Source organism: Leopardus geoffroyi, chromosome B3 (assembly GCF_018350155.1).
Source record: "Leopardus geoffroyi isolate Oge1 chromosome B3, O.geoffroyi_Oge1_pat1.0, whole genome shotgun sequence".
NCBI lineage: Eukaryota > Metazoa > Chordata > Mammalia > Carnivora > Felidae > Leopardus > Leopardus geoffroyi.
This window is the reverse complement of record NC_059337.1, coordinates 98,614,522-98,637,194: the sequence shown is the minus strand read 5'-3', so window position 1 is coordinate 98,637,194 and position 22,673 is coordinate 98,614,522. Positions and strand designations below refer to the sequence as shown.

Sequence of the window (22,673 nt, the reverse complement as noted above, 5' to 3'; positions counted from 1 at the left end):
AACGCCACATGGAAGACCACAGCTCTGGAAAGAGGGCAGGTCTGCCCAGGGCGCAGTCCCAGGATTCCCGTATATTTGTCCTTCTGGGTCATGACCCAGACGTGACAGAGCCCCTGCTGGGATCTAGATTGCAGGAGTGTCCAGGCTTCTGGTGTGCCTGCGGTGTCAATCAGCAGATCTTGTTCTTCTCACCCCTTGTAGTTGCACTGAGTCATTAGGGCTCTTTGGCACCTGGTTGATGACTTCTCTCTTCCCTGTCCCCCACCCGATTCTGAGCAGATGGCATGGTCTCCTGCCACACACAGGTCGTCAGCTTTGTTTCTTTGCTTCCAAATATGTCTTTTGCCTTATACATCCTCTCCTCTTTTCTCGTGTCTCAGTAGAGGAAACGATCCTTCTCTTCACTGGACTCTGATACGGTGCAGCCTACTTCCATTCTGGATACCACTACTTACCGGAAAACCTCGATCACGTTATCCAGACCTGTTTCCTAATGTACAAAATGGGCACCATTGTAATATCTGCCTCATAGCATATTTAATATGGGGACTAAATGAGATGCTGCATATGCAGCGTGTAAAAGGAAATAAGTACGCGTAGTATATTAACTGTTGTTCCTGAAAGTCCACACATCAAAAACTGAGCTAACTCTCCCACCCTAACCATCAAATCGCCTCTTTTTCTGAATTTTCTCCTTAATCTGTGTCATTACCATGAGGTGTCACAGGAGCTAAAACCCTCAGTCATCCCCACTCATTAGTCTCTAAGTCCTGTTGGTGCTCTGAAACGTCTCTCAGATTTATCCCCTTCCTCCATTTCTGCAGGCTCTGAACAGGTTCAGAATTTCAGCTGACTTATGTGCATCTTTTCTTCCATCCATCCAGCCTCCATATGGCCACTAGAGTTACATTACTCAAGAACACTAAAGAACTTAGTGAAGAACGTGCTGTTACCCTGTGTAAAAGTACAGCATGGTAGCACTGAAGGCCCTTGGAAGGGCACTTGTCCTTATACTTTTCCACCCTCAGGTCCTGCCAGCAACCCCCTGAGCCATGCCCTTAATCCGACCGCACCTGCCATCAGATCTCACAGTTTCTCAGTGGGTTTTTATGCTCCTTCACTGCTTTTGCCAACACTGCAGACCACATGACTCTCATTCCCATTATGCTTCCTTTTTTCTTGACGGAAGATAGCGCATCACAGATAATTGTGTCTACATCTGTCTCCCTCCCCACTGTCCAGATTGTGTTTTCCCTATGGTCAGTAACAGAATCTGATTTGTTAGTTTCCAGAGCACCAGAACAGGCCCAGTACACCACAGAGATTGCTCCTGTTTTGACATCTAAATTTAGACATGCTTTGAAAGCTTAGAGTTCTAGCACCGGCATTTTGGGAGAAAGTGTTTTTTTTGTTTTTTTTTTAGGAAAAAATTCTTCAAGCATACTCTTTTTCATTCCATATTGCTATGTGAGAGTGTGAACTAGAATGTATTAAAAATATACTGGCTTTATATTCTTCTGGCAAAATAACGCTTTGAAAATAATGTTCTTCCAATCAGCCTTTAACACTGGAATGGAACATATGTCAAAATGCATGTCTGTGTAGTTTTATTTTTTTAAACAAATGTGGGTGGAAATCTCTCCAACAAGTTTTATATATACAGAAAAAAACCCACCATTTGTGGACTTCTGTTCATGTGTTATTATAATAATTTCAATATACAAGTTATGAAAAACTTGTATGTGCAGCTTTTACATCATTAAGCCAAAATAAGATTGTAAAGTAAATATCAACAAACTATATCTTTAATAAATGATATTAATTTTAGTTTTTTTTTTTAAGTTTATTTCAAGAGAGAGAGCGGACATAAATGGGGAAGGGGCAGACAGAGAGAGGGAGAGAGAGAATCCCAAGCAGGCCCCACACTGTCAGTGAAGAGCTCGACGTGGAGCTCAAACTCATGAACCATGAGATCATGACCTGAGCTGAAGTCGAGAGTGGCGGGCGATCAACCAACTGAGCCACCCAGGCTCCCCTAGTTATTCTACCTTTTTATGTTTTTTCCTGAGTTCTCTTTTGCTGATAGGTAGCCTGCAGCCAATTGTAACAATGTGTTGAGAATGTTTTTCCGTGTCATTAAATACTACATTCCAATGCTATTGGAGAGAAATACGATGCAAACCGTATATGTAACTTCAAATTTTCAAATGGCTGCATAAAAAGAAACAGGTGAATTTAATTGGAATCATTTTATTTAATCCAGTATCTCCAAAACATTATTTAGACTCCTAATCCATATACAAAAATTATTATTGAGCCATTTTATAGCTTTGCACTAACTTTTCAAAATCTACTGAGTATTTTACATACTTAGAGTACATCTCTATTTGTACTATACATGTTTCAAGTGCTTAATATATGCATGTGTCTGCTAGCAGCTACCGTATTAGCATACTTCTGTAGGATCAAAGAAAGGGGGCAAACTTTTGGGTTATAAGATAAATACCAATTTTTTAATCTTTACTTTTGTCTTCTGTAATCTACTGAAAGTTTCAAGCTGAGCAAATTTTCTCTGTCTAGAGCATGAATTTATGCTTCATATAAAATGGTACAACAGTTTGCTAATTTTTAATCTGTGCCCATTTACTTTCCCCAAATTGCTTCAGGAAAACAGTCGTCTAGAAAATGAGCTTCTGGAAAATGCAGAGAAGTTGGCAGAGTATGAGAATCTGACAAATAGACTTCAGCGAAATTTGGAAAATGTGTTAGCAGAAAAGGTAAATCTGTTTGAATTTGATCTCCTGATATGCAGCCCAAAGTGTAGTTTACTCAAAAGAGCAGAAGCAATGCCACCAAGTAAATTTCTGTTAGGGAAGTATTTAGATGGCTAAAGTAAGCCGTCAGTTTTACAGGGATCTAATTTCAGAGATTGGATACAAGGGAAACATTGCGTATACTGAGAAATGACCCCTGCCTTAGTTGAACACATCACTCTAGAATGTTCTCCCATCATCCAGTTGGTAATGTTCTGCATAAATGTCACATTCCTTTCATACTCAAGAGACCATACTCTGGGTGAACACCAGAAACTGAGGCCTTTGGTGGGTTAAAGGTCCAAGACGGACACTTGGGGCAAATGAAAGCTGTGTCCTTGTCCTTTTCTAGTTTGGTGACCTGGATCCTAGCAGTGCTGAATTCTTTCTGCAAGAGGAGAGGCTGACACAGATGAGAAACGAATATGAGCAGCAGTGCAGGGTAAGTGACTAAAGAGAAATTAAGTCCAGGAGGGCCTGGGTTCAAATCCCACTTCACCATTTACTAGTGACCATAAGCATGTTACTTAATCTGTGGGTTCCTCAGTTCCTCATCTATAACATGGTAAAAATAAGAGTACCTGCTCAGTAGGTTGTGAAGAATTAATGAGTGAATATATGTAAAGTGCTTAGAACAGAGCCTGGAACATAGAAAGCACTTAGCCCAAACGTTATATGTTATTATTTAGTACCCAGAATATTAGGGAATCATGCAAACTGCATTTAAGTCTGTTTTAGCTAGGTCAGAAATTGCTAGTGCTTAGGGGAGAATATAGTAGTTTTATTCCAGGTAGAGAAATACGTGGTCATGTTCATGTGCTTATTCCAAAATGAGCATTTTTTTTTAATGTTTATTTTTGAGAGAGAGAGGAAGACAAAATGCAAAATGTTTACAAAATGCAGATGAGGCAGAAACCACTCAGGGCTTTAGCTACTAATAATTACAAATTCATACCAGAAGAGACAAAAACATTTTTATAAATAATGGGCATCTTTGATTTTTTTTTAACTCTCCTAAACTTAGGAATTTGGGATTTTTTTCCCTTCTTGAATCACAAAAACTTGTTGATTTTAACAAGGTAGGTATAACTGAGTTCTGACTACTTTAGATGTAAATTGTATTTGTGCAGAAATGAGGAAAACAATCACTTTCTTATGAGGTTGCCCACAGCCTGCCTTCGCAGGAAATATACGTGCACATTTTGAGAAAAGAGATGAAACATTAATGCCACTTTTACAATTAAGTTTTGGCTCTCAGCTCTAATCAAGTAGAGGTGTTTTCCTTATAGTTCTTAAAAGTTAGGATTTCATTAGTAAAATCTTTCATCTCTACCTCCCCAAATCCATTCCATTATATTCTTAAACAGATTATACACCATTCACCCACATAGTTCACCATTTAGAGTGTACAATTCAGTGTCTTTTAGTATATTCACAGAATTGTACAATCACTACCATAGTTGATCTTAGAACGTTTTCATCACCCCAGAAAGAAACTCCCACTCCACTTAGCTGTAATCTCCCCCTAGGCAACTAATAATCCACCTTTTTTGTCTCTGGAGACTTGCCTATCCTTTACACTTCATATAAGTGGAATCCTACACTATGTGGTCCTTTGTGGCTGACCTCCTTCACTTCCCATAGTGTTTTCAAGGTTCATCCATGTTGTAGTGAGTATCAGTGGTTTCTTTCCTTCCTTCCTTCCTTCCTTCCTTCCTTCCTTCCTTCCTTCCTTCCTTCCTTCCTTCCTTTTTTCAGTTTTTTAGTTTTATTTATTTTGACAGAGAGAAAGCAAGCAGGGGAGGGGCAGAGAGAGGGAGACAGAATCCCAAGCAGGCTCTGCACGGTCTGTGCAGAGCCCGATGCAGGGCTTGAACTCATGAATTGCAAGATCATGACCTGAGCCAAAATCACAAATCTGATGCTTCACCAACTGAGCTACCCGGGCACTGCTGACTTCCTTTCTTTTCACTGCTACATTATATTCCATTTTATGGCCATACCACATTTTATTTATCCATTCATTAGTTGATGAACATTGGGGTTAGTCTGACTGTTATGAATAATGCTGCTGTGAACATCTGTGCATAAGTTTTTATGTGGATATGTTTTCATTTCTCTTTGGTATATGTCTGGGGGTGGAACTGCTGGGTCATATGATCACTGCATGTTTAACTTTTGGAGGAACTGCCAAACTTTTCCCAAGGGGTTTGCTCCATTTTACTTCCTACCAGTACGAGAGTTCCAATTTCTGTACATCATTGACACCAGTTGTTTTTGCTGTCTTCTGGAGTCGACCCATCCCTAGGGGTTATGAAGTGGTGCCTCACTGTGTTTTTTATTTGCATTTCCCTGATGACTAATGATTTTGAGTATCTCTTCAAGGGCTTCTCAGAATATATCTCCTTTTTTTTTTTTTTAAGCTTATTTATTTTGAGAGAGAGAGCATGAATGGGGTAGGGGCAGAGAGAGAGGGAGAGAGAGAATCCCAAGCAGGCTTTGTGTTGTCAGCGCAGAGCCTGATGCAGGGCCTGAACTCACGAACCACAAGATCATACCTGAACCGAAGTCAAGAGTTGGATGCTTAACCAGCTGACTGAGCCACCCAGGTGCCCCTGCATATCTCCTTTTCCAGGAAGGTCTATTCAGATCCTTTGCCTAATTTTTAAATGGATTGTCTTTTTATTATTGAGTTGTAATAGTTCCTTGTATACTCTAGTTAGAAGTCCCTTATCAGACCATGTAATTTGCAAAAGCTATCGTCCTATTCTGTGGGTTGTCTTCTTACTTTCATGATACGCTTCAAAATAAAAAGGTTTTGGTTTAGTGATGTCCAGTTTATCTTTTTTCTTTTGTTGCTTGTGCTTTTGCTGTCATGTATAAGACTTGTAGTGGTTTTTGGTTTTTATGGAGTGCCTGGGTGGCTCAGTTGGTTAAGTGTCCAACTCTTGATTTCGGCTCAGGTGATGATCTCATGGTTTATGGGATTGAGCCCCACATCAGGCTCTCTGCTGTTAGCACAGAGCCTGCTTCAGATCATCTGTCCCCCTCTCTGCCCCTCTCCCACTCCCTCTCTCTGAAAAATAAACATTTAAAGTAAACGAACTAAAAAAGGAAAAAAAAGGCTTGTGTTTGTTTCTAAACTCCAGGTATTACAAGACCAAGTGGATGAACTCCAGTCTGAGCTGGAGGAATTTCGCACACAAGGCAAAGTGTTGAGACTTCCCTTAAAGAACTCAGAGTCAGAAGAACTTGAGGTTAACAGTGGTTGCATTGAGCCTGACCAGGGTAAGCCATTCAGACATCATCTTTTCAGAGGCTCTGCCTTTGGTTTTTGCTTTTATGGCCATGATTGAATATAAAATTGCACAACTTTGGCAACCAACAAAAATTTAAAAAACAACCTGGGCAGTACTATTTTCTTGAGCTATTTCGCTTGTGGTCTGTTTTCTTCATTTATCCTTAGAGTCTTTATGAGAATATTTCTTTCTGATTTTTATATGTATCAACAAAGGAATGGAAAAATCAAACCCCAAGGATATTTGCTTTGTTTAAAAAAACAAACAAAAGAAATTGGCCACAGGTCTGAGAATCCAGGGCTTGGGAGTGTTACAATTCAGACACTGAGCTGTTGCTGAGTGCTCCCTTTCTTAAGCAGTGCCTCACTGGTATGATGATCATTTTGGAGAACAGGCCAACCAGAAACCAGAATTTGGTTTTCTTACGCTGTCTGTGTTAAACATCGGCATTGCCTCTGTAAAACAACTAAGAAGTTAAATAAGTGTTGGTTGCCTGTGCCTTTGAGGAGGACTTTGAGTGGGAAAGTTGGAAGGCAGAGTTGTTTGGGAACGCTGCTACTTTTTCATCAGCTTTTTTCCTCCCTCCTGGCATTCTGCCTCTTTCCTCAGTGTGTGGAGTTTGAATTTCACAAAGGGCTCATAATAAATTTTTCTGTTACGGTCTTCCCCACTGCTATGCAAGTACAGGTTCTTACAAGGATTGTTTATTCCTCTCCTTACCTGTTTATTCTAGAATAAATAAGGGATTTGGGAGGGGATGGGGAGAGGGCTTAAGACCTTTCCTGTGATTCTAAGTATGTGGTCAGTAGCCTTACTGTAGTGTGAGGATGGAACCCAACTGATGGTGTATGATGCATCTCAGAAGCTTCTCTGGACTTTTTCCATAGTTTTGGGGGTTCTCCTCATGGGCATGCGAAGCTGTGCCGTGCTGGGGTGGTCCATATCCCAACTATCACTTCTCAGTTGGGGATATGCCAACTGGAAAAGAAAGAATATACGGAAAGAAAGCCCAAGGCAAGACTTCATCTCAGATGCTAGACATGCCCTTTCTCCTATCTGCCTATGGACCCCATGTGAGAAACTTTTTTGAATCCCCTGCCTTAAGAGATTCCCACATAGTATTAGACATGATCGTTTTGTCTGTGTACAAGCTCAGTCTCCAATTTATGCTTCACATTTCAGCCTCCTTCCCTGTCATCATCAGGGATGGTTGCAGAAGTGAACTCATATGAATGACTTGAGAATTTTTCTCCCAAACTGCCTATATCCAGGTTCCTAACCTATGCCCTATTTTTAAAATTTTAGCTGATAATTTAAAATAGGGCTCCACTTGCACTATAGGAAATTAATATCATAATACTCAATCTTCTGTCATTGAGGGGTGGGTTCGCTGTCTTGACCCATGAAGTTAACGCCTCCAGGCATCTTCTGCCACTTTGCCCCTCTGCTCGTTTGTCACCATAGTATTTTTTGGATGGATAGAAAGCTGATTGGTTTAATCAAACTACCTCATTTCCCAGCATTTTCATTTTAGAAGGTCACATTTAAACCACAGTTTCCATACCTAACCCCACCTACTCTTCAAAAAGATGAATTCTGTGAAGGTTTGGTACAGTCTGTACTTGAAAGAATCTTACTGTATTGCCTGTTCACCTTCATTTTTTTCTTGTTTTCCATAATGCTTGAAAGCAAGAAACCTCTTGGCATCGATGGTTTCCTAGTAGATCTCATCAGTGGTAATTGAGGCTGAGATTTATTCCTTTAACTGGACGTTCCTTCCTCAGAGGCCAGTTGTGTTATTGAAAGAGCCTGCTGGAGGGTCACTAGATCCCGTGTGTTTTCAGGGCTTGGTTCTGAAGAATGCAATCCATTGACTATGAGCATCGAGGCAGAGCTGGTCATTGAGCAGATGAAAGAACAACATCACAGGGACTTATGTCGCTTAAGACTGGAGCTTGAAGATAAAGTAAGTCCTTCTTATTCTGTTCTCTCATTTCTTTGAGCTCTGGCAAGCTTTGGCTTGTAGGACATACTTAATTCTTTTTACTTCATGGAGCATCCCTTTAAAAAAAATTTTTTTTTTAATGTTTATTTTTGAGAGAGAGAGCACAAGCGGGGCAGGGGCAGAGAGAGAGAGAGACACACACACACACACACACACACACACAAAGGAATGTGAATCTGAATCAGGCTCCAGGCTCTGAGCTGTCAGCACAGAGCTCGATGCGAGGGTCGAACTCATGAACCGTGAGATCATGACCTGAGCTGAAGGACGCTTAACTGACTGAGCCACCCAAGCGCCCCATAGAGCATCACTTTTTATACATTTCCTCTTGTGTCTGGTGGCTACCAAACCCCCCTTTGCTCAGGATGGTTTTGTAGGCTGAGCATGAGGCCTTTTCCTCCTAGGAGAGAGTTTCTCCAAAATGTATTATCTTCAGCCCTAGCAAGCATGGAACTTGAAGGCCAATGCATTATTTCTAACTTGTTGAGAAACATGTTAATAAGACCAAAGAAAGCCCTTTGATACAGCATTAGGTACAACTTCTGAATCTTGGACTCCAAAACCCTTCACCACAGTGCTTCAGCTTAGATTTCTGGTCTTTGTTACCTTCTCCTCCAGCCAAGCCAGTAGTTCACCGTTCTTCATCAAACTGTCCTCTTTTGTTCATGCTATCACATGCTGTGTTATTCCTTTCTACCTCTTGAAAGTCTACTTACCCTTCAGAGTTTAGATCAAATGCTATCTCCTGCATGAACCCATTCCTGAATACCCTTGACCAATATATTTGTCTGTTTTCTATAGCTGTTATGTTTTTCATTCTGCCTTGTAGCGTACTTGTTTGTGCTTGTCAAAACCATGTCTAGAGCTGTTTCTCCTTGATGGCAGGACTATATCGTATGCAACTTTGTGTCCCCACAAAGCCCACCGAGTGCCTATGATAGGTGTTCAATCAATATTTGAATTTAAGTATGTTAAACCCCTACCTTTACAGTTGGACAGGATGCCTGGGAAGACCAACACTATCTATGTGAAAGTCTAGTCATTTTTATCAGAGTTGTTCAGAAACTAATAAAATTCAACCGAGTTAAAAAGGAAAACAAACTATGCCTGCCTCAAACATAGCTTATTTAACATGTTTTCGAGCTGTCAAAATGGGAAAGCTGAGGAATGTCACTTGGGAAAAAAGTAGTTACCGCCCCCATCACCTTCCCACCGCCTTGAGTTGGATAACATTGTGGTGGTTTCGCTTTGTGACTTCAGGTGCACCATTATGAAAAGCAGCTAGATGAAACCAAGGTCGCCTGTGAAAAGGAGCAAGACAGCATGAAGCAAAAGTACGAGAATGAGGTCCGCGTCTTGGAAAAACAACTAAGTGACCTTAAAAACGAAACTGCAGAACTTCGGGGCCAGGCAGTGGTGCTCAAGGAAGCACAACATACAACTCTCTGCAGACACGAGGAGGAGAAAAAAGAACTGCAAATGAGGTGGGATGAGGAAAAGGCTCACCTGCGGGAGAAGCTGAGGCTGGAACACGAGATGGAACTCAAGGCTCGCCTGGAGCAGGCAGAGGACAGCTTTACCCGGGAGAGGGAAGGACTCCTTCGGAATGGCGCCTGGACAGAAGAGAAGGTGAGAGGCTTGACTCAGGAACTCGAGCAGCTTCACCAGGAGCAGCTGAAAAGCCTGATTGAGAAGCACGCTCTTGAGAAGGAGGAGTTGCAAAAAGAGCTCTTGGAAAAGCACCAAAGGGAACTTCAAGAGGGAAGGTAAGAAAATAGGGGAAGTGGAGAAACCAGAATACTGTCCCTTGGGGGCACCAGAAGTTCCAGGCAGTTAAGGAGACTTTGACTAGATGCTTTAGTTTCTCAACCTGTTTTGCCAGTGTTTAGACATGAGCCTACCCTGAGATTATTCAAACGGTGGTTTTGTTTTTTGTTTTTTTTTAAAGACAGTATTTCTTAATGTTTGTTTATTTTTGAGAGATAGAGTGTGAGCAGGAAGGGGCAGAGAGAGAGAGAGAGAAACACAGAATCCGAAGCAGGCTCCAGGCTCCGAGCGGTCAGCACAGAGCCTGACACAAGGCTCAAACTCACAAACTGCAAGATGAAGACCTGAGCCGAAGTCAGACGCTTAACCCACTGAGCCACCCAGGAGCCCCCACAGACAGTATTTCTTGTTTCAATTATCCTTTCAGGTTCCAGATGAGAGTAATTACTGTGTTCTGAGAAAGGCTATTTATGAGCTAAATTCTGGGTAGAGTTGTCCAAATTATGAAGTGCAGCTTTGTGCTTAACTTTCCCCACATGAAATCTCAGGTATATTTGAGGGCTTTGATGCCTTAGACTCTGATTACCTTACTGCTGCTTTATTAAATAAGGAAAAGCAATGAATATATTAATATGTGTGGTTTATGTGACTACTACCCTCCAATGTATACCTAATTAAAATGAAGGAATTGTTTACATTTCCCGAGTTAGGGGTTAGGTTAACGTGCATGTGGTCGTGAATGTGAAATATCAGTGTACGTTTTTGGTTAAAAATCCATAAACATATACATCCAGGAGGATGCCAAAGAAGGCAGTTTCTAGATTTTCTCTAAACACAGTGAGGTAAGTCTTTTAAGTTAATTGTGGCTGCCAGTCTCAGCCCTCAGAAATGAGACCCCGTCTCTGTATAAATCGATTACACAGGAATACGTGAAGACCGTTTTTATAGAAAGGATATAAATTGTCTGCTTGGCGGCTTCTCCCGTGCGCGGGAAAATGTTTTTTGTTTGCTTCTGGAGGCGGTGGCAGTTTCAGTAATGCTGTATGTTGACTACATTTAGGGAAAAAATGGAAACTGAGTGTAATAGAAGAACCTCTCAGATAGAAGCCCAGTCTCAGGCCGATTGTCAGAAGGTCACCGAGAGGTGCGAAAGCGCTCTGCGGAGCCTGGAGGGGCGCTACCGCCAAGAGCTGCAGGAGCTCGTGGAACAGCAGCTGGAGGAGAGATCCCAGTGGGAGTTTGAGAAGGACGAGCTCGCCCAGGAGTGCGCCGAAGCCCAGGAGCAGCTCAAAGAGACTCTGCAAAGAGAGAAAGCAACGTCTCTGGTCCTGACCCAGGAGAGAGAGATGCTGGAGAAAACGTACAAGGAACATTTGAGTAGTATGGTCGTTGAAAGAGAGCAGCTGCTCAGAGACCTGGAAGATCTAAGAAACGTGTCTGAAAGTCAACAGAGCCTGCTGTCCGACCAGATACTTGAGCTGAAGAGCGGTCGTGACAGAGGTCCGAAGGACGGGGAGCAGGTCCCGTGCCAGGCGGGCGCCTCAGAGCAGCAGGCCAGCCAGCAGCTTGAGAAGCTGGAAATGGAATGTGACCGGGAGAGGCAGGAAATGATGGCCAAGCTTCAGGCCATGGAGAGCGTCCACAGGGTGACCTGTGAGAAGGCAGATCAGGAGAGGGCCCAGATGAGCACAGAAATCTCCAGGCTGCAGAATAAAATCAAGCAAATGCAGCAGGTGGCATCTCCTTTCTCCAGGAGAGAGAGTGGCTGCCAGGCAGCAGGAGGGGAGGACGCAGAAGGAAGTGGAGCCATGTCCCTGCTCCAGCAAGGAAAGCAGTTGTTGGAAGAGAATGGAGATGTCCTCTTGAGCCTGCAGAGAGCTCATGAGCGAGCAGTGAAGGAAAATGTGAAAATGGCCACTGAAATTTCGAGATTGCAACAGAAGCTACAGAAATTAGAGCCAGGGTCGGTGATGTCTTCTTGTTTAGACGAGCCAACTACTGGATTCTTTGGAAATTCTGTGGAACGGACAGAGCCATTTTTACCGCAAAATCAAACGAAGCAAGTAGAAGGTGTAGCCACACGGTGCGCCCTAAGTGACCTACAAGACGATGAGGCCCCGGATCTGGGAAGTACAGGGACGAGCTCAGCTCAGAGACAGGAGGTCAAGACAGAGGAGTCTGAAGCATCAATAGAGAGTTTTTCCGAGCTTGAGAATAGTGAAGAGACCAGGACCGAGACCTGGGACCTGAAGAATCAGATTTGTCAGCTTCAGGAACAGCTAATGACCTTGCGTGCAGACTGCAGTCGAGCTTCTGAAAAGAAACAGGACCTGCTTTTTGACGTTTCTGTGCTAAAAAAGAAACTGAAGATGCTTGAGAGAATCCCTGAGGCTTCCCCCAAGTATAAATTGTTATATGAAGATGCCAGCAGAGAAAATGACTGTCTTCAGGAAGAGCTGAGAGTGATGGAGATGCGCTATGACGAAGCCCTAGAAAATAACAAAGACCTCACTTCGGAAGTTTTCAAATTGCAGGATGAGCTAAAGAAAGTTGAAGAGGTGACTGAAACCTTCCTTAGCCTGGAAAAGAGTTATGATGAGGTCAAGAGAGAAAACGAGGAACTGCATGTTCTGGTTTTGAGGCTTCAGGGCAAGATCGAGAGGCTCCAGGAAAGAGCGGCGCTGCGCTGTGACTGCTTCTCCTTATGGGAAGCCCATTTAGATAACCGGGAAGTCCAACCTGACGAGAAGGTGCTCGGACGACATCAGACATGGGAAGAGCGTGTGCCCACGGTGACAAGTGTCCACCATATTCTAGAAGAACATTATCAAGAAAACCAGTACCTCGAGCAGCAGAATGCACAGCTCGTGGGAGAAGTAAAAGCGAGTGAAATTGCCTGGCTTCACAGAACAATCCGGACACGTCGAGAGAAGCCCAGAGTACGGAACCAAGTTCTGCTGGAGGAAGACACTGCTCTGCCGGGCCTTCAAGACGGACATCTTCAGCGTCAGGCCACCATAGCGGAGTTGGAACTGGAGAAGAAGAAGCTGCAGGAGCTGACTAGAAAGCTGAGGGAGAGAGTCACTACTTTAGTTAAGCAGAAAGATGGACCTTCTCAAGGAGAAAACGAGGAAGAACTAAAGGCGATGATGCATGACTTGCAAATCACGTGCAGTGAGATGCAACAGAAAGTTGAACTTCTGAGGTAACGTATATACCTTCTGAACTTCATGGAATCCCAAGAGCATCTCACCAAATCTAACTTCCGCCGCTTGCTGTGCCTAGAGAAACTAACCTGTTAGTCCTCAGGAAGAGAGCAGTACCGTAGGCTTCCTTCTGCTTCTGTGTCGTATTAACAGATAGAATAACCCGGCCTAGGAGGCATCCCCTCCCCCTCTACAGGAAATAAATGTCATTTGTTCAGGGTGTCCTAACGGAGCGTGTTTGCTGTTTAACCATGTGCATCCTCAGTGTGTGTCAAGTCTTTAACTGTTTTCTAGCATTTCATTTGGACTGGTAGTTTTGGTTTTGCTAAATGTTAATTGTTTCCCGCATTTGATGGAACACGTTCTGTGAGAATGCCTTTTGTTTATGATTAACTCACTTGGTAGATGAGAACTCTTATACTAATATAGGAAAAATTCTGTGCTTTGTGACTTACAGTTCTTCACTCCTGTCACTTGAAGTACATGCTGATATTGTGTAAACAATGGAAATTTATCTTAGAACATATCGTTTGGTTGAAGAGCTATCAGATTCTAATAAATGTGCTTGTACTTAAGACAGAAACGAAACTCATGCGAAACACTGCTCACTTGACTTTATATAACACGATTGCAATAGTCTTCCAGCAAGTTTGGTTTTCAAAGACTTGGAAAATATCACATCACGTTATCTGAATGATCTGAAACAAAATAATTGAATTCCAGATGTAGTTGTTCCCCTTCTTCAGACCGTTTTTGGTTCTACAAATCAGAACATAATGAGTTGAAAAACATCACAAAGTGAACATGAGTGTACATATTTCTTTTATTTATGTAGTGAACTTCCTTTTTCTAGGTGCCCTGAGGTCTGTAACTAAAGCTAATACAGCTTAGCAATATGGCCCATGCCTGTATAGAGCAGGTAGGACCTGAGCCCGAGATAAATGGAAGTTTTTTGCCCAAAGCAGTATGGTTGCCACTGAGAAAACCAGCAAACATAGCGGGCGTAGTCTCGGTTCCTGTCTCTGTCTGTGCTCCAGTGTTTTAGCCACACTTCCCTAATGTCTTTTAGTGAAATTCTTACCTCCCCAAAAGAAAGGGGTCAATATGTCAGAGCTTGATTTCCAGTACTAAAAGTCTACTAATTTAGACTTCTCATTTTAACTGGCATGGAATACTTGTTTTATTGGAAGTTCCTAGAAAGCATTTTCCAAAGATGCCACATGACTGCCTTGTTATAATGATATTTTTAAATCTCTGTGATTCAGATGTGAATCTGAGAAGCTTCAAGAAGAAAATTCTATTTTGAGAAGTGAAATTACTACTTTAAATGAAGAAGATAGCATTTCTAACCTGAAATTAGGGAAATTAAATGGATCTCAGGAAGAAATGTGGTAAGACATATACTTAAATTTTCTTAGGGCATTTTTGCAAGGACTAAGACTGTTTTGACTTCAACTTTTAAAGCCTCTTATATTTTCACTGTCCCTTTAGGCAAAAAATAGAAACTGTAAAACAGGAAAAAGCTGCAGTTCAGAAGATGGTTGAAAATTTAAAGAAACAGGTGAGGAGATACTTGGTATTTCCCAGTGTTCTTGATTCTGAAATTTTCTTTTTTAATTCGCAATTTATAAAATTATAGGACATACTACTGGAATCACATGTAGCTAGTAATGATAAAGTTGTGAATCCCGGGTTTCAGAATGGAAACTCACCCCATGCGGACTCTAAACTAGGTTTATATTTTTTTGTGAATATAATAATGTATATATTATTTCTAGATTCTGAGTGTTTAATACAAATTTTATAATCAGTGGGAATGGGGAGACAATACTAGCTCTAAATCCAAATCTATGAAATACTAACTCTGTCCCTCACATTCTTTTCAATTGATGTTAGCTCCTTCCTTCATCACCATGACTGAAACCAAAAAGGGAAGGACAGAATTTCACAGATATAGAGTATCAGTATATCTTTTCGTAGGATTAGAATTGATTCAGATAGCTTGTGCCATTCAAGTGCCCAGTTTGTGTAGTCTCATGACATGGGGTTGTGCAGGACAAGGCCATTTAAGAATCTGCCTGAAACAGCCAAAAGACAAGGACATCCTGGGAAAAGAGAATTTTCATTACTAGAAACAGACAGTGTCTTAACATCCAAAATATATTCTGTGCTCTCACAAATAAGGGGCAAAACCCTGTTGAAAAAACATAATTGGTAGGAGTGGTCAAGTAAAGGGGGAAAATACAACAAAATAAAAGATAGTTAACCTTATTAGGGAAGTGCAAATAAATTCGTTTTTCATCTTTCAGGTTAGCAAAAATGAAAGATACCATCTAGTCTTTAAAAAGGGGTAAGGATATGAAGGTACTCATACATTTTCGATAGGACTATAAGTTGGTAGCACCATGAGGAAGACATTTTGGGGGTATTCAAACCAGTAATGTAGGTGCACACCTCCTAACCCAGTAGCCCCACTTTTAAGAAAATGACCCAAAATTCAAAATGGTACCCTGTGTAAATGAGTTTTTCAAAAGATTGGTTTGTTTCTTCATAATTAAAAGAATGATAACAAACTTGTATGTCAGTGTGGGAATGGATAAATACATTATGGAATGTCTCGACACAATATGCTAGAGCCACTAAAAAATATAGCTTGTGGTGGTTTCTGAATGCACTGACTTGGAAAGATAAAAGTCTGTGAACTATTACAAGTGGAAAAAGCAGGCTGCCCAAATATCTGAAATGATTCAAATTTCCTTCTGTTATAAAAAGGAGAAAACCTCCACATACATACGAGTTTTGTATGTACATAGAAAACAATCTGGAGGGATAGGTACCCAGCTGTGAACAATGGCAACCCCTGTGGAGTTAGACCAAATGGAGGGTCTATCACTTCTTCATACGCTTCCCAAGTGGTGGAATTTGTAATAATGAATAACGTATTAAATTCTATTATTAAGGATGTGTTTGTATACGTACGTATGTATAAAACTTTGGTTTTTTCCCCCTGGGTAGATAGTCTCTAAATCTGTTTTTTAGTAGAATTAGGGCAACTAGTCTTTAAAACTTAGTTCCGTTTTATTTAGATTTCAGAATTAAAAACCCAAAACCAACAATTGGATTTGGAAAATACCGAACTTAGCCAAAAGAACTCTCAAAATGAGAAAGAACTGCAAGAACTTAATCAACGTCTGGCAGAAATGCTACGCCAGAAGGATAAAGAGCCAGGGCGCAGTACATTGGAGGAATGGAAACAAGAAAAGTCTAATCTAAAGGAAGAACTGGAACAATGTAAAGTGCAGGTATGGAATGTGGCCACCCTCCAGCCTTCTGGGAGAAAATCTCAAAGCATAAAGCAATGCTTATATTCAATTTCTTACATGTAAAGTCTTAAAACAGTATAGTATCAGCAAATGAATAGAGAAGTGGAACAGAAAGTCTAGAATTAGACTCAAATACAAGTGGAAACTTACTATATAACAAATCACTGGGGTAAAGATGGATTTCATAAAGAAGTGGTGCCTGGACAACTCAGTAGACAGTTGGGAACAGATAAAATTAGATCCCTATGGGTGCCTGGGTGACTCAGTCGGTTGAGTATCTGACTCTTGATTTTGGCTCAGATCATGATCTCAGGATCATGAGATCGAGCCCTGCCTTGGGCTCTGTGCTGGGTGTGGAGCCTGCTTAAGATTTTCTCTCTCTCTCTCTCTCTCTCTCTCTCTCTCTCTCTCTCTCTGCCCCTCTCCCATGTGCTCTCTTAAAAAAAAAAAAAATTAGATATCTGTATCTTATATAGTGCATAAAGATAAAAACTCTAATTGGATTAGGAGCCTAAATATAACAAACAAATCTACGTCTGTACCAGAAGAAAATATGGGCCAATTTGTCTTTAACGTTAGTGTAGAGAAAAGCTATCTATGACCCATAAACCAGAGACCAAAAAAGAAATGATTAAACCAAAAAAGAAATGATTAAATCAAAAAAATTTGTGGCCAAAAAAGAAAAAAAAAATGCTACAGACAAAGTCAAAAGACATTTCACAAACTGGGGAAAAATATTTATATCCTATACCACAGAAAGTAGGGCTAATGAATAAATCACAAAAAAAAAAAAGAGATAAAAATGGCCCTCAAGCCCATGAAAAAACTCAAAATCATAATCAGAAAAATGGAAGTAAAAACAATACTGACAGCATCTTTTCTCACCCATGACTTTTTGTTGGCAAGACTTTGGGGAAAGCAGGCACTTTTATATGTTGCTCGGAGTGTAAACTGATATTAGCCTTCTGGAAGGAAATATGCTAATACTTAACAGAATTACATATGAGCTTACCATTTGTCCCACCAAGCCCATTTCTAGGGATTTACCCTAAAGGTACACCTCCAGCAACATGAATACCCATATGCACACATACTCAATGTAGCATTGTTTGTAGTTGCAAAATATTAGAGACCATCTAGACGTTCATATATAGGAGAGTGCCTGGATAAACGTGGTGGGTACAGTCACACCTTGGGGTAGTACTATGTAACCATAAAAAAAGAGAGAGAGGAAAAAAGAAAGGGAAGGAAGGAAGAGAGGAAGGGAAAGTTGTCTACCAATGTGAAATTATTTCCAGGACACACTGTTACATGAAAAAGAGAAGCACAAAAGAGTATAGGATGACTCTGTCCATGTAAGAAATAAAGGGATGTTCTAAAATACACATGCTCATATCCTCACTCATTTGTGTGAAAAATATACAAAAATGATAAACCAGAGACTAAAGAGATGATTACCATAGAAGGTGGGTGGGAAAGGGATGGAAGAGAAGAATGGGAAGGTTGTAGAAGGGATGAGGGAAGGGAGTACCACTTCCCTGAGTAGATCTTTTCCCATGGCTCTGACTCTTAAAAGCATAGCAGTGTTTTACATACTCTTCACATACCCCCTGATAAACACCCAATCAAAACCAATCAAGATGGTGAGGAATACCAACCTGGAACGCAAACACTAAGAAATGAACCTAACTATATTGTAAATGGATAACATAATTACGATGGGGAAGAAAAGAATTAAGTAAACTGGAAATGATTATTTTGACTCTATACCGTAGGGCTAAAGAAAAAAAGAAGTGTACACAAACACTAAAATATTCCAGCCAGTGAATGTGTTTCTCGTGGGGGATAAGTCAGTAATTCTGAAACCACTTTGTGTATATTGGAATTGAGCAAATAAGTAAATAGATTATAGGCAACAGACCCGAGGTTCTCACTGTTGGAGAAGGAAGCTGCAAGGAGGAAATGGGGGAAGGCTAAACTGAACCCTCTGGTGTTGGACTGGAATTTGAGGCATTAGTATAAACTCAGGTTTCTTTATATATATATATATATGTGTGTGTGTGTGTGTGTGTGTGTGTGTGTGTATATATATCGATTGATACAGAGATATAGATGTGTGTATATGGATGGAGTGCCCAGATCTTGTTTCCAATTTTTTTTTTTCAACGTTTATTTATTTTTGGGACAGAGAGAGACAGAGCATGAATGGGGGAGGGGCAGAGAGAGAGGGAGACACAGAACCGGAAACAGGCTCCAGGCTCTGAGCCATCAGCCCAGAGCCTGACGCGGGGCTCGAACTCCCGGACCGCGAGATCGTGACCTGGCTGAAGTCGGATGCTTAACCGACTGCGCCACCCAGGCGCCCCCAGATCTTGTTTCTAAATACCATTTTCTTTTAAAAGAAGCCAGGGCTCCTTGGAAAAATGATTGATTCTAGGGCTAGGGCAGGGAAAATACAAGATGAAAGAAAAAAGTGCTAAAAATAAATAAAATAAAATAGATGGGGCGCATATGGAGAGGACACAGAACCCCACTTGAAGAGCTCCTCATGGCCAAAGCTGGAATAGTTTGACCAACAAAATAATCATAGTAAAGGATAAAATACAGAATAAAACAAATAGGTATGGATACAAACCGGTATTAAAAATTGACTAAATGGGGGAGAATTAACAGCTCTCCCTTAAAGCAGAATTCTGATAAATAAATGTAGAAAGAAAGAAGAAAATAGAAAGTTATCATTAGGCAAACATGAGAGTAGTAACTGTTGTAGACAAAATCCGATAGAAACTAAAATTAATAAACAAGTTTAAGGAGAAACACAGTTATCATCGTCTTAACCTGTCTCCCCCAAGAGAAATAACTTTGCAGTGGAGAGACTTGAAAAAACTACCTGAGAAATCGTGTTCATGATGTTGAGGTGGACAGTCTTTCAAGAGATAATTTCAGGGGGCACCTGGGTAGCGCCCAACTCTTGGTTTTAGCTCAGGTCGTGATCTCAAGGTTCATGGGTTTGAGCCTTGGGTCGGGCTCTGCACTGACAGTGCAGAGCCAGCCTGGGATTCTCTCTCCCTCTCTCTCTGCCCCTACCCCACTCATGCGCTCGTGCTCTCTCTCTCTCTCTCTCTCTCTCTCTCAAAGTAAGTAAAAATAAACTTAAAAAAAATAGTTTTGGTTCATTCCACTGAATATAATGGTCATAAAAGAGTGTGTCGTTGAATCGGGGGCTAGAGTTTTTTTAATGCTGCCTTGTGTGAACCCAGTAAGTTTCCCTAGGCTAAATGAGTATGTCCGCTCTTTGATTTTTTAATTTTTCTTCTTAGTCCTCCACTTTAGTGTCTTCTCTGGAGGCAGAACTGTCTGAAGTGAAAATACAGACTCATATTGTGGAACAGGAGAACCTCCTTCTCAAAGATGAACTGGAGAAAATGAAACAAGTAAGACTGCGTGCTGCTGGGAGTGGGTGCAGTGGCGAGGCTCACAGTACATCGTGAACCTGATGGTCTGGCGTTGCCAGCCACCGGACATCCTTAATACACTGTCCTGTCAACTAGCTCATTGCTTCGTAAAAGCTGAGGGTTTGCAGTACAAGTCCACGTATAAGGGCTCCTATCCCTAACCCTCTACATGCTGTTTGAGGTGTGTAACTGACATGTTGTAGACTAAAATTCTGTAAATCAGTCACAGCCGCTTCAGTTTAAGAAATTTGTCACTCTGCTTTCCTCTAGCCGGGTGACAAAGTAATAATAAGTTTGTCTAAAATGAAAGTGACTTTCTTGCTCATAACTTTAATAACTACTCATCCAGACTGGTGTGACACACACAAAAAGGTACCTCTTTCTCTTTTTTCTTATGGCAAGTATGTGGCATCTATCTTGGGCTAAGGAGTAAATTCTAGAACATTAGCAGGGATGCAGTCTCACTTATGAATTTGGTTTTAAGAAGCCTATGTCAAAGTTTCAAACAAAGACTTAATTTTAAGTATGAAAGAGGGTTCACCTTAAAGGTATATCCTGAGCATTGTCCTATTTTATTCTTAATTCTGCACTTTTCAGTGAGTACAGGATTTGAGCAATCCTAATTTATAAATAGAATTTAGTTCTGTTTTTTAAAATTGCTTCACTTAAGGTTTACTTCGATATCAGGACATCCTTAGATTATCAGATTCTCTCTTTTGTATCTGTTCAGCCTGTGAGCACAAAGGTGTCCTCTGAATGCTGAAATACTGAGTCTCTAGCACTGAGTTTATGTTTGTGTTGATCTCTAGTTGACTCCTAGAAGTCTTGACTTCCTAATAGGATTGTAAGCCTTCCAGGGAATTTGTGCTTCTCCTAATGCCTAGTACTGGTACCTGAGAGGAGTTCTGTAAGTCAGATGCTGTTCTGCAGAGCAGATCTGTTCTGCCATAACAGAAGCTGTCTGCCTTTATAAACATTCCAAAAGTTGAAGCTCACAGGGCCTTTCTATGGTGCCTAAGTTTTCCAATGCTGTTATTACCAAGTTCATCCTAATTACCGTGGGCAGACTTTTCTCCTTTACCTTTTGAAAATCTGTTGTTCCGTCTTTAAGATGATAATGATGGGCTCCAAATCCATAGCATGGGAAATGCATGTTTTGTGACTTCGCTAAGCTAGAGATCAGAAGAAAAGGAGTGGATCTGGGAGTAAGATAGCATGGTGAAGACATCATTTGGCATGTTTTTATTGTGTAGGTTTTACAGAGGCGGTGGGATAAACAGTGAAGTGGAAAAATGGTGAGCTTTGTCTGCCTTGAGTAGAAAGTTGTTTCACGGCAACTGGGCTCTTTTGGATCACGACAGTAGAATAGTATCAGCCCATTGTTGCTGCCATACAGCATGGACCTAGGAAGTATGTGCTGCTCTGTAGGACATAATACAAGTAAAATTACTTTGTGAGTGAGAAATTATCTGTTGCACAGCAAAGAAACACAAGTAGCATCAGCAGAAGCCACATGCCAGCCTGCACACCCGAAATGGTACCAGGCTTTGTGAGGTTCTGGGGATGAGGAAGCAAGGTAGAGAGCAAAGGAGAAAGATCCTTTAGTAAACCAGTGTCTCGGTACTTTAAAATACATTGTCCTATGTCCTTCTGACTTTAGATTTGTAAGGTGTGCTGTATTCTCAGTTGAAGACAAGATTCAACCCTTAAAGTCTATTTTGTCATATTATTCTAAAGCTAAATGTGTGAAAGAACTTAAGGTATAGAGAGATGGCCACAAAATCTTAATGATAATGAAGAACTGAAAATATGGAAGTCAAATGAAACAGAGGGAAATTAAAAATACATGGACTAGGGGCGCCTGGGTGGCGCAGTCGGTTAAGCGTCCGACTTCAGCCAGGTCACGATCTCTCAGTCCGTGAGTTCGAGCCCCGCGTCAGGCTCTGGGCTGATGGCTCAGAGCCTGGAGCCTGTTTCCGATTCTGTGTCTCCCTCTCTCTCTGCCCCTCCCCCATTCATGCTCTGTCTCTCTCTGTCCCAAAAATAAATAAACGTTGAAAAAAAAAAAAATACATGGACTATGGGAAAGGGTAAAGACGTGTAAGAAACAATCGGTCTCTTTGAAGCAGTCATTGTGGGGAGGTAGGAATCACTCCCATACCCTGGGACATTTAGCAATATCTAGGGCCATTTTTGTTTTTTACAACTGGTGTGTGGAGAGAGGGGTGCTATGGGCATCTAAAAGCCAGAGATGCTGCTAATCATCCTCCAGTACACAGAAAGGCCCCCCAAAATGTCAGTCCTAGTAAGGCTGATACTGAAATGGAACGGAAACAGCCTTTGGTTTGCCTTGATTCCAGTGGAGAGGAGGAAGCCAATGTGTCCGCATTAACATTTTACTGAGCCAGGCAATTTTGGCCTCTTCCAAAGGGAAGGACCCATGAAACAAAGTGAAAAACACTGATTGTTTTAGCTTTAAACTTGTCTTTGTGTTGATACACAGTCCTTGGTTCATGCCAATTCTATACTCTTGACTGAGATTGCTGAAAAAGATTTTTTTCTAGTTAAAAAAGCATGAGGAAAATGTATGGTGCTATGTATGTACACATGTTAAATTGATGACAGAATGGCAGTATGTCACTTATTTTCCCCTGAAGGTGCAACGGAAGCTAGGACCGTTATGTAACAGTATCTGTCTGCTTGAATCTATCTGAGCAGACATTTTGGGAGTCGGTTGGAGAATGGAGAGAATCGAGTAGGGAACATTTTGTTAAATTTAATTATAGTTCCTTAGAGTTTATATGT

The 22,673-nt window shown here is 41.2% G+C and overlaps 1 protein-coding gene across 1 annotated transcript in view; it reads left to right on the top strand.

The window, feature by feature from the left end:
- Window positions 1–22,673, top strand: part of NIN (ninein) — an 86,594-nt gene that overhangs the window by 45,824 nt on the left and 18,097 nt on the right. Inside the window, exons 11-20 of the mRNA XM_045450833.1 lie at window positions 2,667–2,777; window positions 3,166–3,255; window positions 5,963–6,101; window positions 7,957–8,078; window positions 9,378–9,883; window positions 10,945–13,089; window positions 14,356–14,481; window positions 14,582–14,651; window positions 16,177–16,392; window positions 19,734–19,847. Of these exons, the coding sequence (XP_045306789.1) occupies window positions 2,667–2,777; window positions 3,166–3,255; window positions 5,963–6,101; window positions 7,957–8,078; window positions 9,378–9,883; window positions 10,945–13,089; window positions 14,356–14,481; window positions 14,582–14,651; window positions 16,177–16,392; window positions 19,734–19,847 (3,639 nt within the window). The remainder of the gene's footprint in view (window positions 1–2,666; window positions 2,778–3,165; window positions 3,256–5,962; window positions 6,102–7,956; window positions 8,079–9,377; window positions 9,884–10,944; window positions 13,090–14,355; window positions 14,482–14,581; window positions 14,652–16,176; window positions 16,393–19,733; window positions 19,848–22,673) is intronic.